General features: G+C 38.8%; 1 protein-coding gene across 1 annotated transcript in view; it reads right to left on the reverse strand.

Annotated features, from left to right (window-relative positions):
* LOC119410362 (CUB and sushi domain-containing protein 3) overlaps positions 1-19,226 on the reverse strand; it is a 416,314-nt gene that overhangs the window by 251,521 nt on the left and 145,567 nt on the right. Inside the window, exons 12-14 of the mRNA XM_037677273.1 lie at positions 16,625-16,819; positions 8,401-8,539; positions 6,092-6,279 (exon numbers count right to left, since the gene is read on the reverse strand). Coding sequence (XP_037533201.1) covers positions 6,092-6,279; positions 8,401-8,539; positions 16,625-16,819 — 522 coding nt within the window. The remainder of the gene's footprint in view (positions 1-6,091; positions 6,280-8,400; positions 8,540-16,624; positions 16,820-19,226) is intronic.

A 19,226-nucleotide genomic window follows, 5' to 3' on the forward strand; every position in this document is an offset into this window, starting at 1 on the left:
ATTAACATATTGTTATCCATCCATCCATTATCTTTACCCGCTTATTGCATTTTGGGTCACGGGGGTCGCCGGTGCCCATGTCCAGCAGTCACTGTGCGAGGGGCGGGGTACACCCTGGACAGGTCGCAAGTCCATCACAGGGACACATAGAGACAAACGAGACAAACAACCATTCACTCTCTCACTCACACCTAGTGACAATTTAGAGTTACCAATCAGCCTAACATGCATGTTTTAAGTCTGTGGGAGGAAACCGGAGTACCCGGAGAAAACCCACGCATGCACGGAGAGAACATGCAAACTCCACCCAGAAAGGTCCCTGGACCGGGGTTTGAACCAGGGACCTGCTCGCTGAGAGGCAGCAGCTCTACCAGTTGCGCCACCGTGCTGCCTAATATATTGTTAATTATATGTTATTTTTATTTAAATATATATTTATTTTATACAACATAAATATTGAATTAAAGTTGCATATGTAACATTTTGTATATGCTCAATTCTTAGGCCTTCTGTGAAGATGTTGAAGGCCCTGAAGGTTTCCCACTGAGTCTTACACAATCTAACAAAATAAATTCCCAGACCACTGATCCATTTTGACTTTAAGAATGTCATAGTCTGTGTTTTTTCTGTTATTTAGTCCCTTCTGTTCATCCTTTTGGTTGTTTTCTTTGTAAGTCCCTTGTGTTTTGATTCAGCCTGTGAGTTCCCTGTATCAGTTCTCATTTCACCCTGTCAGCATCTCCAGTTGTCACTTAGTCTCACTGACACCTGTCCCCACTTTGTAATCACCCAGGTGCCTCCACTTTCCATTTACCCCTGCTGTATTTATTCAGTCTCAGCATCACCATTCACCTGTTTCCATGTCACAGTTATTGGTGTTTTCTTTGAGTTCTGTCTGGGTATTTGAAAAATGTGTTGCCACATCTTTGTTTAATAAATGACTTCATTTTATTTAAGTTCTTTGTGTAAACTCTGTGTTCTGGGTTTGAAATCTCTGCCAGCTGGGATAAGGAAATTACTTTATATTACTTGCACAAAACAGAAAATACAAATGCTCAAAATGAGTTTCCAAAACCCAGTGACAAAAGTTCTTACAAGGTGTGCTTGTTCTGACTGCTTCAGTAGAGCTGTTGCTTATTGTGCTTTCAAACAATGGTGTTCATGCTCAAACACAGTATCTTTTCATAGATTAGCAACAAGCCAACAAGAAACTGGATCAAAGTTTGATGCTACACGTTCTGCTACAGAGCTGCTGGTTCATTAGGAAAAATAAACCGAGTGTTTGAACTTGTAAAATCTGTGCAAACACACCCCCTCCTGTTCATTTAAAGAGTTCAAACACAACTTCTGCCTTTCATAAAAAGTACTTCTGGTTTAAATGTCAGCTGGAAGGAGATGCCCTCGTTTTTCCCTGTGATTTCCAGGCCTGCCATTTGGATTTCTCCCAAGTAGGTTTGCTTTTGATGCAACTAAAAATATGCTGATTTGAGGCAGAAGTTGTGTAAGCAGTTGTCAGGTCAGGGGTGGGTAGATTATTTTAAGAAAACACTTTTAAGACAGTAATTTTCATCTCAAACATTTACAAATATTAAATCACTGAGGAAAACAAGCATCCTTTTGTCACATTCTGGTTGTTGTCCAGAGTTGTGAGCGTTTTAGATGACCGACCCAAATAAAGCATTTTGATTTGTTGGTAAGGATTCTGTTCACTATTTGTAATCAGAGTAACTGAGTTCACATTGAGGTGTATTTACAGTTGCAGCCAACATATGTAACATTACACCAGCCCGAGTCCTGTTGCATCACATTGCATCATGTTTAATAAATATGGGACAATCTAAAAAAGTTTATTCTAAAATATATTTTCTCCTCCACTTAGGAAATGTTTTTCTACACAACCTGTAGACAATATGTGGAGGTATCGAACACGATGTTGGTGTTAAAATTACTGATATATTTATGAATCGTGCAGCAGATGAAATATTCCTGTTTGATAACAGCAAGCTTCAAAAACATTTTTAACTTTGAGTAAAACATTTTCTAAAGGGACTAGATGTTAGTAAGACTCTAGGGTGCAGAAATCTGGTGGAAAAAGAAAAATAAAGACCTCCATTTATTTCCATACCAAAGGAGTCCTTCAGGTTTGTTACTCTGTAACGTGTACTTTATGTTTTCTTCTGAAATGAATGTGATAGTTATTTTTGCAGCTGACCAAATTAAAGTTCCCCCCACATAAAGAGAGCAATGCCATTGTACCAAGCCTCAGTTTATTTACTGAATAATTCACTCATATTTTCTTCTAATACAGCCAGTTTTACGAATGAAGTTGGTTATGCTTCCCCAAAGTATTTCAGCAATTAGATATATCCTAAATAGCAACGGAGGAAGCTAATGTGATCTTACCGTTATTGCTTTTCGATAGCCTCATCAACAAAAGAGAAATGCACTTGAGAGCAAAACATAATAAGACAAGGGCACTTGTGGTCTGCTTTCAGTCAGTAATACAGACATAATGGCCAACTCTGTCTTATGAATCAAATCAGAGTGACACGAGTTATGGTGCTAGTGCAAACTATTGTGAAAATAGATCACACTATGTCCAGAATCTTTGTCAATTCGATTTTTCAAAGGCTACCACTCGCGAGCAACTATACAAACTTGTCTGGAACGACACACCTCTGAGAGCTGCAGGGAATATTTAATCGTAGACTTTACAGAAAGTTACAGCACTCCAAGTCAATGTTGTCGTGCAAGCGTCAGTACTTGCATTTGGGGTTCGTGTTGAAACAGAGCGGTAAGAAATGCATCTGGCGTTTGGATTTGGAGCTGAAGACATTCACCTGATCAAATCTTGTTTTTTTTCTTTGTGACTAAAACACACAAATCTATTCAACTTAGTCCTTTTTAGTTTCAGTTTTTCTTTTGCGTAACATTTAATTAGTACAAGTGTCTGGTTTTCTAACCCCGGCAGTGTCAGGTGAGCAGGTTAATTAGTATCGACTGCTGCACAGCTCCTGTTGGAGCTCAAAGTCACCAGATGATGTCAACTCCGTCATGTAATGGAAAAGAGGGGACACAAACATGACTCCACTGCTGCACAGAGTCACAGCAATGCTGTCTGAAGTGAAAACACTCAGAGAGGAAATATGCAAACTGTTTCAATTAGGCAGAAAAACACACGTGGATAAATGCGGTAAGTTGAAGATATGACAAACACACCGCCTCTCGGATTAATCCCACACCTTGCAGCTGCGATAGTTTTGGCAGACTGGCAAAATAAAGTGCACTATGTGTCAAGCTACATTAAGCTGTCGTCTGTATCTAAAAACAGCTAACAGAGTAAACAGTTCATCAGAGAAATACTTTAAATGTGGACAATAAAAGATATTTCTGACTTCTGCAGCTGCCTATAATGAATCAGTTCAGAGAAAACCCATCACAATCAAAGCTCTCAGTTTAAATCTCGAGCAATTAGGCTGGACAAATGTGTAAACAGTACCTTAAAGAGATTTACAGTTCATGAAGTCTCTAATGGGAGGAATTAAGGATGTACTTTTCAGTAAGACACTGACCAAATTGCTTTGTTAGGGGAAAAAAATGCTTTTATTTTAACAAGGAGAAACTTCCTGATAGCTCACATTAAAGCAGCTTTAATCCACCTTTACTGATAACGCTTAAAGACTTTTTAACAGCACATACTAAAAGTCACAACACTACTGAACCTGGTGTCTCTCCCTTCTTAAAAAAGGCAGTTTTGGAAACTAAAATGACCTAAAAAAAAAAAAAAACATTAATCCAATAGCAAAAGTGAATAGTTTGTTGTTGTTTTTTTTAAAGCACACAAATCGAATGTTTGTTAAATCTAAAATATTAAAATTCCATGGCACTGTAAAAATCAAACAACACAATTTATGTTTACAATTTACTAGGAAATAACTTCCAGGAACAGGCAGCATGGTGGCGCAACTGGTAGAGCTGCTGCCTCTCAGCGAGCAGGTCCCTGGTTCAAACCCTGGTCCAGGGACCTTCTGGGTGGAGTTTGCATGTTCTCTCCGTGCATGCGTGGGTTTTCTCCGGGTACTCCGGTTTCCTCCCACAGACCAAAAACATGCATGTTAGGCTTATTGGTAACTCTAAATTGTCTCTAGGTGAGAGTGAGAGTGTGAATGATTGTTTGTCTCGTTTGTCTCTATGTGGCCCTGTGATGGACTTGCGACCCGTCCAGGGTGTACCCCGCCCCTCGCACAGTGATTGCTGGACATGGGCACCAGCGACCCCCGTGACCCAAAATGGAATAAACGGGTAAAGATAATGGATGGATGGATGGAACTTCCAGGAACTGTTTTTATGAAAGTGACTGTGGATATAATTCAAAAAGAACATTAAGTCTGAACAGAATCTGAAGAAATCTGAAAAGGTTTAGCATCACCGTGACTGGAGTGAATCTACTGAACTGACTGAAAACATCAGCGACATCAGAGACTCTACTTCCTCAGGCGGCTGAGATGAGCTGGACTGGGAAGCTCAGTCCTCACCTCCTTCTACAGGTGTGCAGTGGAGAGCATCCTGTGCTCCAGCACCAACATGTGGCATGGAGGCTGCACAGCTGCAGAAAGAAAAGCTTTGCAGAGAGTGGTGAAGGCTGCACAGAAGACTGTTGGTCAGTCTCCCCATCATCACAGGAAGAGGGCCACCTGCATCATGAAGGACCCCACTCACCCAGCACACACACTTTTTGCCCCACTCCCCTCAGGAAGGAGGTTAAGGAGCATTAAGTGTTGAACCACTAGACTGAGGAACAGCTTCTACCCTGAGGCTGTTAGACTCATGAATCTCTAACCAGGATAATCACTGTAATGACACTTTGTTTGGTGATATGTGACTTATCTGGGTTGCTGATTATCCATGCTGCTGATCTCATGCTGCTGATTATCTCATGTTGCTGTATTCATTCATACCCATCTGCTCACTACAGACTCATGTTAGGGCCGCTGTTGTTACGCTGTATATACATTATTAGTGTTTAGTGTATATCAGATTCTTACATACAGTTTCTTTTTATACTTTATATTTTTGCTATTTCAAGGATTCAAGGTTCTTTATTGTCATTCACACCACATGTGGTACATGAGGTGGAACAAAATTGTGTACACAGGGTCCCAGTTACATCCAACAACAGCAAAAGTATAAAGTGTAAAAAGAAACAGTAAATAAGGATCTAAGCTATAAACTTAGATATACACTAAACAAACACCAAACAGGACATTAAAAGATCTAAGATATAAGCTTAACACTAACAGTGCAAAACAATACACCTAACAACAGCAGCACGATTCTCATAGGTTCAGTTCGGCTATAATGTACACGCTCAATGCTTAATTTCTGGGTGTAACTGGAACACTGAGTACACAGTTTCGTTTCACCTTATGTACCACATGTGATGCGAATTACAATAAACTTGAACAATGAACTTAGACAATGTCCAAAGAATATCAGATATATATATATATATATATATATATATATATATATATATATATATAACATATAAATAAATGTATGCATTTATTTGTTTGTTTGTTTATTTTTGTTTGTTGTAAGGATGTTTTATCTGTTAAAAAATATATTAACAGTATGTGCCAATTTCCTAGCAGGCATTTTAACTCAGAACAGCAGAGAAAATGTCTGAAGGGAGGCTCATTTTATTAAGGTAACTTCTGCTTGTTAACATTTTTTACAAAATATCCAGCAGCTGCAGAAACACACCCAACTCTTTCAAGTCAAAATGTCTGCAGGGAAATGGGCTTTTTGCTGCGATGATGCAAAGCATCATCAGGTTTACTTTTGCTACACATTAATAATAAAAAAAAATCCCAAAAGTCAACATTTTTGTATCCTTTGGCTTTAAAAGAAAATTCAACAAAAATATATTCAAAATTAATTAAATTCTAAAAAAAAAACATTCACATCTTGTAAAATATTAGATGACGTAAACCAAAATATGCTTTGATTCTCACCTAAGGTTGTTTCTGTCATGTTTAACATCAGAACATATTTTTAGATGCATGCAGACACAGCAGTGCACGCTCACCTTCATAGAAGATCTTGAAGCCACTATTTGAGCGACTGTTGTCAGTGGTGAACAGCAGATACAGGAAGTTGCTGCTGCTGAACAGGAACTGAGGCACCTGAGTGCCATTAAATGAACCAATCAGAGGCGAGAGCAGGTTCGGGCCGTCGTGCACTTCCAGGAAATCATAACTGAGCTCTGTTTGAAATCTTAAAAAGGAAAAACAAAAAAATACAGATTATTATTTGTTTTCAAAAATAAAGCTCTAGTTTAGTGGAGGAAACATACAATTTGTGAAGAAAGATGAGAAGACGAGTCACACTGCAATCATGTTAATTATTGCAGGAGCCTGAGATGAATGAACGTCTTGGAGATATGACGTGATGTGAATCTGAGGCTAGCCTTTGGTCTCTTACATCAAACGACTGCCATTAGCACAGTTTCAACAAAACTAATCAATATTATTGAAATTAAAAAATCACTTCCGACAACTTCACATTGGCAAACTCTGCTGTGGCACATCATTAATAGTGTGTGCATTTCCTTTTCACAAAGCATTAAGTAGGTGTAGGAAAACACAAGATCAGTTTTAGTTAGTGAGATAAAGTTTTATATAAACAACCAACAAAAAGAGCACAGAAAAATCCTTAGCAAATCAAAAGCAAAAAGGGTCAAACATACGGCACATTATACGCAGGCTGACAAACTATCATACAGCAATATATTCAGAATTATTTGTCTGGGTTTCTCTCCTGGACCTACCATGACCCGAACATGACTAAGAGGTAGAAGATGGATGAACATAAAACACTGGCTAATTATTTTTTCACTCAATTATTAGTTTTTTTATTTATCTCTCCTTTATCTTTAGTGTATGTTGTACTTTTGTCAGGGTCTGTTTGTGTTAATAACTTCGTAAATTCTTATCTGGCGATCCGACTGACACAGCGTCTTTGTGTAATCCCGCTCATTTTTTTGTTTATTACCCCCAAACATTTAACCTTGATTTTTGACCTTGAAGATGGAATGATGAAAAATGACATTCTTTCTAGCAGTGGTACACGTTTGTATCAAGTTTCCTTAAATTATCCAGCAGATAAGAAGTTGTAGAGTATATGTGTCAAACTCAATGTGGCCCTCGTTGTCATCTTATCTGGCCCCCAAGATGATATGTGAAACGTTAAATACTTATATTTCTTGATGTTTTTTCAGTAATCCTTGATTATGATGTTGAAAGCACAACAGAGAACATCGAATGAGACCAATCAAACTCTTGTTGAGGAACCTGTGACCTAGAAAAGATGTTGGGTATTTGATTTGAGTTAATGTAGTTTCTGAAATCAGCCTTTAGTTTAAAAAAGGTTTTAGTGTTATCCCCCTTTTGTAAGTGAGTTTGACACCCCTGTTGTAGAGGAAGAAGCAAAGACCTTGTTTCAACTTTGACTTTGTTTTGTGACCTTAAAGCTGAGGGGCTGAAAAGGGTTTAAGACCCTCGGTCTAGAGATACTGCATGTGTGCATGACGTTTTGTTCAAATATCTAGAGCAGACCAAAAGTAATGGCCTGGAAAAGCAAATACCTTGTATAACATTTGACCTTGATTTCTGATCTTGACACTGTGGTGAGGAAAAGATTATATAACATGCTGTCTAGTGGTGGTAGAAATTTGCATCAATCTGTAAATTATCTTAAACATATCGGCCAGAAAACAAAACAAGTACATTGTGTTAATGTTGACTTTATTTATGACCTTGACCTCGATTGATAAAATATGTATGGGACACTCCGTTTAGGGATGATGCATAAGTGTAAGAAGTTGTTTTTACATCATCTTGAGAAGATCAGAAGTTATGGTCCAAACAAACAAAGACCTTCCTTTGACTTTGACCTTGATTTTTTAATTTTGACCTTGAAGCTGGGGTGATGAAATATGTTTGCAACACTCAGTCTATTGATACGTGTATGGATGTTGATTAAATTATCTTGAGCAGCTCAGAAGTTCTGTGTGGGACAGGAATAAAGTCTCCGGGCGAGTCGACCCAGACTTTTACTTTTGCCTTCAGCGAGAACATAAAAAATAATAATTGTGCCGTTTTCACAGGAAGTTTTCAACACGTCAACTGGACAGACTTTAAACTGACTCTTTTAAAATTCTGAAGTTTATATAAAAAAAAAGTGTTTGTGTACTTGTAAAGTACGTGTATATGTGCACGAGTACTTACAATACTTGTGTGAAGCTGTGTGTCTGTGTGTGTTGTCCTCTGTGCGTGCGCTCAGCTTGTGTGTGTCTTTGTTTTCACGGCTGAGTTGTTCCAGTAGTGTCATACAGACCTGTCAAAGCTAATCTTGATGGAGCGTCCCAGCTCAGCCTCAATGACCCACTCACAACTCAGGGAGTCCTTGTAGTAGCCTGGCCACCCCGGGGAGAGAATGACACCAGATGGCCCTGAGTAGTGCCCCCCACAAGGAGCTGGAGGAGGAGAAAAGATAGATTTGTTTTAAATGATGGAAAACACTGAGAGCAAAGAAGAAGGAAAAATACTTTCAAGACAATAGAGGATTTTTGTACTCCCATGACAAAACAGAAAGACAAATTAAAGAAACAAAAGGCAGGAAGCCTGCAGGATGAGTGAGCACAGTACTACAGTTACACACGATGAATAAAATGTGATGTGCTGTTTTGGTAAGATGCACGCTCTAAACCAGGGATGCCCAGTACGTTGATTGTAATCTACCGGTCATCGCAAAGGTAGATTGCATGGCATTAAAAAAAAAAACAACAGATGTCAGCCTATCATCCATCCTCACCATGAAATTTGTCACTTGACACAGGACAGTCAGTCTGAGGCCCCGTTTACACGACGTGAAACTGCATCAGAAAAGTTTGTCCGTTCATTTACAGACAACAGTTTACACGGCGCATAGTTTGAGTGAAACCGCACCTTTCTCTCTTCGGTTCAGCTGTTCATTAACACAACACCAGTCCCCCCCCCCCCCAACACTACAGATGTATATTTCACGCACGCACAGACTCAAGGCATTTTTCTATCAACAACAATAGTGGCAGACAAACGTACTGCTTTCTGCGCTATGATTGATGGAATATATTTTGGGTCTCATAGTTAATAAACGCCAGAATGTAGCTGCTGTGACGGACATCTGTGTTGGGAAGAGACGCCAGTCAGATCCAGCTCTGGTATCACTATGTATTGAATGAGGCAGGTGAATATTTCACGCATGGTGCTGGAGTATAACATACAAACTGTGCTAAATAATATCAATTTAAGAATAATAAACAGCATTTGTGTTAGTGGTGGGAGATGTAATGAAGCTACCTGTGATAAATGAAGCTTTCTGGACATAATGAAATTCAAGTTATGCGATTTAAACGATGATGTGAAACTTATTGCATGTTATTAAAGTTGAAAATGAAGACATCATATTTAATTTTTATTTATTTATTCAACACTACTGTTGAATGCGCAATCGAACTCTGATGCGGACCAAAAAAACGAACTCTGCTCCGCCTAAGGTCGTTTTCACATCTGATAGTCCGGTAGACTCGGTCCGATCGGGGACCAAAATTTGGAACATTTGTTTACATTTTCAACTGGTGCGTGTCACGATGCACACTTTAATCTTTGCTAAAACACTCTTTTCACTGCTTGGTTTCTAGTTTTCTCTACGTTCATTTGGTTTCTGTCAGCTCTGCTTCCTATCTGCAGCTTTCTGTCTGTCTCACCTCCTCTCACTGCAGCTCCTTAGTGTTCATGGGAAACACCTGTGCTCTGGTGCTTAAAAGCTTCTCTCCCTCATAGTCTGGTGCCAGTTGAAGTATGGTCCAATAAATGGGGTTTTAAGTTTTCAAGTACAAAATCTCAGGTTATCTGCTTTTCTAAAAAACATAAAACTATTTCTTTAAAACTATATGATCAAAACCTTGAACAGGTCAAAGATATAAGATCTTTCCAAAACTTACTTGGAAGCAACATATTGATAAAGTTAGAATAAAATGTAAAAATGTTAATAATATAATACGTTGTTTGGCAGGAAGGGAATGGGGAGCAACTAGGAAATCCTTATTAAATATATATCAATCTCTTATGACATCAGCAATGGATTGTGGCAGCATCAGTTATTTGGCAGCAGCAGAAACAAATGTAAAGTTTCTTGATATAGAACAATCAAAAGCACTCAGAATATGCAGTGGAGCTTTTAGAACGTCACCAATTGCAGCTTTACAGGTAGAAATGGGGGAAATGCCTTTAAGACTCAGAAGATTACAACAAATGTTGGTATATTGGGTTACTGTTAAAGGACAGAGTCAATCTCATCCTATTCATAAAATATTACAAGAAAGTTGGGAGCATCAAAAAACGGATATCTATAGTTTTGGCTGGATAGGGAATATAAAAGCTGAGTATGTAGGATTACATGAAATAAACATATGTCCTACAGTTGTTCTTCCTAACATCCCACATTGGCTATTTACTAACCCCTCTGTTGATCTATCTTTACACCAATTAATTAAAAATAAAGGAAAGCATACCTCAGAACATTTATTAGTGCAACAATTAATCAATAAACAATATAGGAATGAGATTATAATATTTACAGATGGCTCGAAAGATCCCGAGTCAGGACGTACTGGAGCAGCAATATACATTCCAAACCAAAATATAGAGATAAAGAAAAGAACAACCGATAGTTTGACAGTGTACTCAGTAGAATTATTAGCTATACTTATGGGTTTAGAGTGGATAGAAAAACATTATGATAAAAAATATGTAATAGCATCAGATAACATGGCAGATTTATTAAGCATCAATTCAAATAACTCAAAAAGAAAAGACATAATTGTCAGGATCCACCACATTTTATATACACTTGACATGAGGCAGATATTTGTAGACTTTATTTGGGTTCCAGCACATGTGGGAGTGGAGGGTAATGAAGGTGCAGACAATTTAGCAAAACAGGCAGTAAAATTTTAAAAATATTAATTAGGACATACCACTATGTAAAGACGAATGTAAAATGATAATAAATGCATATATTAAGAAAATATGGCAGGAGAGCTGGGACATAACTGACACAGAAAGACATTTACATAACATACAGGAAAAAGTAGGTTATACAAGGAAAACGGGAAGTAACAGGAAATTAGAATCAATAATTACTCGAATTAGAATAGGACACACTGGACTTAATAAATCTCTGAAAATAATTGGTAAACGTGCAACGGGACTATGTGACAAATGCACCAGCAATCTTCCTGAAACTGTTCAACATGTCATTATGGAATGTCCTGCATATAACGCAGAAAGAAAGCTTTGCCAAAAAGAAATAAATAAAATGAATATAAAATTTACAATTAAGGATGTTTTTAGTAGTCCATCCATCCATCCATCCATCCATTATCCTTACCCGCTTATTCCATTTTGGGTCATCGGGGTCGCCGGTGCCCATGTCCAGCAATCATTGTGCGAGAGGCGGGGTACACCCTGGACGGGTCGCAAGTCCATCACAGGGCCACATAGAGACAAACGAGACAAACAACCATTCACTCTCTCACTCACACCTAGGGACAATTTAGAGTTACCAATCAGTCTAACATGCATGTTTTTGGTCTGTGGGAGGAAACCAGAGCACTCGGAGAAAACCCATGCATGCACGGAGAGAACATGCAAACTCCACCCAGAAAGGCCCCTGGACCGGGGTTTGAACCAAGGACCTGCTCGCTGAGAGGCAGCAGCTCTACCAGTTGCGCCTCCATGCTGCCTTGTTTTTAGTAGTAACATCAGTAAAGTTTAAAAACAAAATTAGTATTTTCTTAAAAAATACAAATTTAATGGAAAGAATTTAGATGAGTTGCTAAATTAATTTCACAGAATTAGTTTTTTTTTTTTTTAAATCTCTTGTCCACACTCCAGCTCAGTAGGTGGCGGTAATACACCTTACGTTGGTCTGCCAACCACCAAAAAACAAAACAAGAAGAAGAAGTCTGGTGCCAGAATATCGAAAGCCTTTGGTGAGTAGTCTTCCAGCGTTTCTCTCTTGTGTCCTGATCCTGTTCAGTCTCCTGCCTGTCCCTCGACCTCTGATTTTTGTCTTACCCTTTTGTACCTCTGCTCATTTGCCTTTTTGCTGCCGTTATCTGCTTGTTTTTGGACTCCGAGTTTTGCCGTGTTCTTTGGTACTGTCGCCTTTATCGGATCATGTTGCTGACCTTGTTTCTGCCCACGACTTCTGCTTCTGGATCGTCCACCCAAGACCACCGACGTACACCGCCCCTCGGTGACGTCTCAGCGCTGTTCAGCGCTGTGCCTCCGGCCCACTGAGACTTACAAGATCTAGCTTCAGCTGCTTGTCTACCAACACCAGCGAAGAGTGGCAGCTCTTTACTTATTTAAAAAAAAAACTTTTAAACCGTTCTGGATTCTTGTGTTTCTGATCCAACCTCAGTCATTACAGGTGTGGTTCACATTCACACTGAACAGAGACAATAGGGCCAACCTGTTCCCGCCCTCACCTGTGGTGGCACTGCACTAAGAACTACTGAAGAAAACAACACTAAAACCTCTGAAGAAGACTCTTCTATTTATTCTGGAAATAAACACAAAAATGGAGTAGTGTCAAATTTTAGCTGTTTTAGGATTTCTGATTTTTCTGTGTCACATGTACCAAACAAACATTTTTCAACAATGGACTCAGCATGAACGGAAGATGAGGCAGAAGACCATGGAGAATGTTGTTTTTTACACAAGGCAGCTGACGGCTCCGTATGAGGTATGAGAAATAGGCATTTGGTTTGGTTGTATTTACCCAGAATGCCCTGCGTTGTAGTCCACTTCCTGCTTTTTGCATTCACAATGCATTCGAACCGTGCTAGAGTTCACTTTAACCGAACTGAGACCTAGGTATTTAGGCGGACCAGAGTTCGCTTTTTAAGTCCGCATCAGAGTTCGATTGCGCCTTCACACCTCCCCAAACGAACCGGACATTGTAGGCAAACAGTCTAGAGTTTGATTAAAGTGGACTAAACAGGGCTGGTGTGAATCCACCCTAAATACCTATGTCCCGGTTCGGTTGAAGTGAAGTCTAGTGTGGTTTGAATGCAGTGTGAATGCAAGCAGACTGGAGACCACTCCAAAAGCAGGAAGTAGACTACAGTGCAGGGCATTCTGGGTAAATACAACCAAACCAAATGTGCATTTCTCTTACCTCATACGGAGCCGTCAGCCACCTTGTGTGAAAAACAACATTCTCCATGGTCTTCTGCCTCATCTTCCGCTCATATTTCATTTACTTTATTTATACAGGTAGTCTCATTGAGCCATGAGAACTCATTTTCAAGAGTGACCTGTTTAGGGAGCAGATGGTGGGGTTCAGTGGTGGAGAAAGTACTCAAACACTGTACTTAAGTAAAAGTACAAATAAACAGACAAAAATGTACTCTAGTAAAAGTAGAAGTACCACATTAACATTTTTACTTAAGTAAAAGTAAATAAGTACTTGCTTTTGAAATACTTAAAGTATTAAAAGTAAAAGTACTTGCTGAATGTATTACCTAATGTAATGGTCTACATATCTTTAAGTCTGCATACCATATGTATATTTTCTATAATACATTAATAGTGTTGTTCCATTTTAATGAACAATGCTGCAGATAATACATGTTTTTATTGTGTTTACTCTGCGACACAGTTCACACTTGGACTTGTGATTCTGTGCGTCAGAATTTCAGGGATGACCTGCAGAGTTAAATGCCATTAATCAAAATAAGAAAGAGGAATGATTTTACATTTGAAAGTTTTTATTTAATACAAATCACAACCAATGTGTCATTTTAACTGCAGTAAACACATTTAAGTAAAAGTTGTCTGCCTGAAAAAAGGAGCATTAGACACAACTAACAAAGGAACAGGCTCTGATAATTTCCACTGATATTTCAACTTCAGTTTGTCATCAACACTAGTTAAAATACTGTCTATTCAACATTGTAATGGATCAATATTGAACAATATTTTAACTTCCTGACACCATTTTTAAAACTTGGACCTGAGTGTCGAGACATTTGGAGACATGTCTTGTCTCCTAACATCCCATGAACTGACACATTTTAATATTGAGGCAAGAATTTCTTGTTCAAGTTCAGAAGAAGTTGGTTTACAAAGATTTTTGAGTCCAATCTGGCTCTTTTGGGAGAGAGAATCTGTCCTGTTGTACTGAGCAGTCTTTAAATAAGGCCATGGGTGGTGCATATCTTCTAGATGACTCTCTTGCGGTAGAATACATTTTGTATGTGTTAGCGGTGCTGCGGGTGCACCCAGCTCAGTTACATATATACTAGAATATATGTAATTGGCCCAGCTCTTCTTGAAGGTGGGCCTAACGTTACCTGCCCACTTTGCAGTGAATCAGTGGACCAGCTCCTCTCTCACCATTAGTTACATTCAAAGTAACAAACAAATCAAAAAGCCGCAACATGAATGTAACTTGTAATGCAATGCATTATATAAAATGTAGTGTAGTAGAAAGTACAGATACTTGATGTAAAATGTAGTGGAGTAAAAGTATAAAGTACCCACATTTAACTCTACTTAAGTAAAGTACAGATACACAAAAAATGTACTTAAGTACAGTAACAAAGTATTTGTACTTAGTTACATCCCACCACTGGTGGGGTTTAAGGGCCTTGCTTTGGGGCCCAGAGTGGGGTGAATGAGAGTGGATGCAGGTGTGGGTGTTCCACCTTTTCCACCCACATTTTGATGTTGATGGTACCGGGAGTTGAACCTGCAACTTTCCGATCACAGGCCCATCTTCTAACCTCTGTTGAGACCATTGCTGAAAAATGTTTGTTTGGCACATGTTCCACAGAAAAAACAGAAATCCTAAAACCACTAAAATTTGACGCCACTCCATTTTTGTTTTTATTTCCAGAAGAAGAAGAAGAAGAAGAAGAAGTGTCTTCCTCAGAGATTTTGGTGTTGTTTCCTTCGGTAGTTCTTGGTGCAGCGCCACCATAGGTGAGGGGGGGAACAGGTTGGTTCAACTGACTCCGTTCAGTTTGAATGAAAACCGCACCAGCTTAAAATGTAACAAATGTTCCGAATTTTGGTCCCCAATTGAACCGGGTATGCCGGACTATAAGATGTGAAAACGACCTGAATCCAGGTCTCAGCAGCTATGTTTACATGCACAAAACTCTTTGATCAGACTAAAATGTATTCAGATAAACTAATCCAAATGTATCATTTACATGGGTACAATCCGTTCACGACGAGCGTTACATGCAGCGGGCTTTTGTTCAGAGTAGAAGTACTGACATGCGCAGAGTGGTAAACTCTCCTTAAAAAACCCAGAAGAAGAGGAAGTTCTACTTTTGTGATGAATGTAAACAAACCTGAGCACCCAAAATGGACCCACGACAGGTTTTAATGAAGGTGGAGACATTACTGCGCTCCCTGATTGAGCTACAGGTAATACAGATCATTTTGAGCTCTTTCAAAGTTTCTAGTAGAAATGTTGTCGCTCACCAACCAGTTTTGCTTCCCCAACATATTAGCATCTAGCCAGGCCGGAAAACGTGAGGTTGACATAGGTCGCACATGTGCAGTCAGGTCAGTTTTCCACGATTGGAATAAAATGATCAAATTAATTGTTTATATGCACACCGTTAGGATTATGAATCAGCATAAATACCCCTCTCATTCGGATTACAAATTAATTCGGATCGAGCTGAATCAACAAAGATTAATTCGAATGGGGCGTTTACATGACGCATTTTTATTCTGAATGGCCGTTTAATCCATTTACTTATGTCCATGTACAAAGTAAATAGCTAGAGTGGAGCTTTTTGGGGGAACTACCCACAGAGGTGGGAAATGTTCCGCAAGTGTGAAGTCGTGTGCACTACAGGAGGCTGCAGTCCAAAGTTTTTCTGCACAAACAACAGTTACTGTATAATAAGAGAGCAGAGTGTTTTTGTGCTACACGCCATTTTTCAGCATGTAGGAGCAAAACTAATAAAATCCAGGGTCCAAAGAGACGTTAGTGTATTCACTAGTTTGGACAACTGTCATGCAGATGCTGCATGTGCGATGAATGCGGCTGAGCCCAGCATCAGGGTTGCCAGATAAATTTAAAAATGCCTTAATTACCCCTCTGTTTCTGTGCACATGTTCAACAAACACAACACACACCTCATCTTAGAATAGCTTTACTCAGCACATAAAACAGTTCAGGTCAAAATACTATAATTTTAAAGCAACAGCACTATAGTTCATAATGTCTTGTCTGGCAACCTGACAGACATGGAAACTAGAGCATAAACCTGCTCATTTATTGTTTATTACTCCCAGTAAGCATAGAAAGAAAACTCTCAAATGGGGCCTTATAGTAGATCACTTCGACTGGTCATTTCGCATGCTGAAAAATGTGAGTGTCACTGCTCTAACCCAATCTAACCCATTCTTTTTATCCTATTTAAACTCTTGACTTTTCTTCAACCCACATTTGCTCAAATATCATGCATTCCATTTCACCTTACCTTCACATTTGGGAATGAGTCCGCTCCACATCACCTTCGCCTCTTCTAGATGGCATGCGATGGTGTCGGCTCCTTGTGTCTTGATGAAGCCTTCCTCACAGACCACAGAGATGGAGCTGCCCAACTGGAAATTGTCCCCAAAGCGCCGGCCGTTCAAAGGTATGCCGGGGTCGGGGCACTCGTTATGCCCAAACGCTAGTGACAAAAAGAGAGGGAAACAAGATCTTATGTCAAACACAGTGAAGAATCGGGGTTTGTGAGTGAGAAATTACAAATAGCTTTCAATACCATCTTAAAAACTGTTTTAGGGTTTGTTGTGAGCAGAACATACGAATAAATAAATAAATATAAATAACTGCAATGGATTTGTTTTATGCATGAAAAGAAAGCTGAAAACAACATCCCTTTATTTACTGGTCCAACCAGAGTTTGTCAGTTTTAAAGACAACCACTGAAGCGTTATAGCAGTGTGTCCAAACCAATTTGTTCACTGCATACTTTTATTACTCAGCAGTAATCCAGCAATATCTTGTTCAGTTCATCTGTGAAATCTTTTGGGGTATGCTGCATTCAGATTTGTGTAAAGACGGGGAAAGACCAAATGAAATGTATCCCTTTCTATTCACAAAAACATCTTCATAACTAAATTTAGTTCTAGTTGGGTGGCACGGTGGCTCAGCTGGTAGAGCTGGCACCTCTCAGCGAGCAGGTCACCCTTCTGGGTGGAGTTTGCATGTTCTCTCCCTGCATGCGTGGGTTTTCTCCAGGTACTTCGGTTTCCTCCCACAGACAAAAAACATGTATGTTAGACTGACTGGTAACTCTAATTGTCCCTAGGTGTGAGTGAGAGAGTGAATGGTTGTTTATCTCTATGTGTCCCTGTGATGGACTGGAAACCAGTCCAGGGTGTCCCCCACCTCTCACACAGTGACTGTAAGATATGGGCATCAGTGACACCCCGTAACCCAAAAAGGAAGAATCAGGTAAAAGATAATGGTAAATAACTGTATATGAGTCCTTGAGGCTCAATGAGCTTGACCTGTATAAATAAAGGTTGAAAGAAATGGATAGATGGATAGTTCTAGTTAAAAATATATTTCAGGTGTTTTAAATAAGAGTTTAATCAAAAAATTTAAGACAAAATGAATATCTTAATTGTTTCAGACATAATTATGAGCAGATAATCATAATTTTAAGATGGCAGTAATCAGTTTTGCTAATGGACAGGGATTGGACTACCAGTTAGCACATACATGTGATGAAAACTGATGAAAACTGATCAGTAATTTTCCAAACTGAGGTTGTTCAAAAAGCTGTCTGGAACAGGTACGATCAAAACTGTTCATAGCCTTTCCAAATAAATAAATAAAACAAATGTATATTATCCTATTAAATGTGTAGTATTAGTCTAAAACTTAAACACTAACTGCCATTTGAATATTTGACTGAAGTAAACAACTTTAGAAATTGCAACTTTTGGCTGATCCAAATAGTTAAACCTATTTTTTTTTTTTTTTTTTTTTTTTTTTGATAGGCATGGTTTGGACCTCCATTAATTCTTCATCATTTGGACAAGTAAGAGGTCTTAAGTTGCATTTGCATTTCAAAGCTATGATGAACCTAAAATTGTTGTTGAGGCCAAAATAACTCTGTCTATTCTGAGAAATAAAAAACACCCTGGTGAGGTTGGCAACATAAAAAAGCCTGGGTGTCTATGAAAGACAACAGGATCTGCTACAGAAGAAAAAAAAAGCCCTCCACAACACCCAGCCAAAAGCAGAATATGCTCCAGGGGGTAGTCATATATCATTATTCAAGTCTTCTATAAAAAGGAAACTTCACAAGAAAAACCAAAGTGAATTCATCACAAGGTACAAACTATTCATGAGCTCTGAGCCTTTAGAAAGCCTGGATCAGACTTTGCCCAAAAACACCTCAAACAGCTGAATCTGTTCTGGAAAAGAATTTATTGAACAGATGAAACTAAAACCTACTTCTACCTAAACATCCAGAAATTAAGCACAGACATGTCTTAGGAGGTTGACGATTCAAAGCAAAAATACATCATTTGTAAAAGACATTAAAGCAGTTGAATAGTATGAAGGTTTTAAATAATGGTGGCACTGCATCCCAGTGTTCACTGACAATGTAACATCAGACAAAAACAGGGGCATATTCAACTTTATTCATTATAATTATTAACAATATACAAATTGTATATGTTTTCCTTTTACCAGTACTTTTCTGGTAAACTCCTTTGAAAAGAAAACACATAAATTTACAAACAACATGCCAATGTCTGCCATCGCTGAGGAATTTGAACAGCAAATGTCTAAATTTCGAGCTTGGTGTTTATTTGGACTGGAATTAAACTGGGATTGCAAGTAAACCTTAATGTTTTTGGTGCAAGATAGGGGTTCCACTGAGGAGAAGAACAGAGGTGGAGCAACGCAGAATGACTAATCCTGGAGAGTGGACAGAAACGTTTCATCCACGACCAGGCGCAAAGGCGGGGCCAGGGGGTGGACAATGGTGGCTTGGGCCATTAGTCTTTCTACCACCACAATCATTAATAAATAAATAAATACTTTTAAGCAATATA

The sequence above is a fragment of the Nematolebias whitei genome, chromosome 5 (assembly GCF_014905685.2).
Source record: "Nematolebias whitei isolate Nwh7 chromosome 5, NemWhi1, whole genome shotgun sequence".
In the NCBI taxonomy this organism is placed as follows: Eukaryota; Metazoa; Chordata; class Actinopteri; order Cyprinodontiformes; family Rivulidae; genus Nematolebias; species Nematolebias whitei.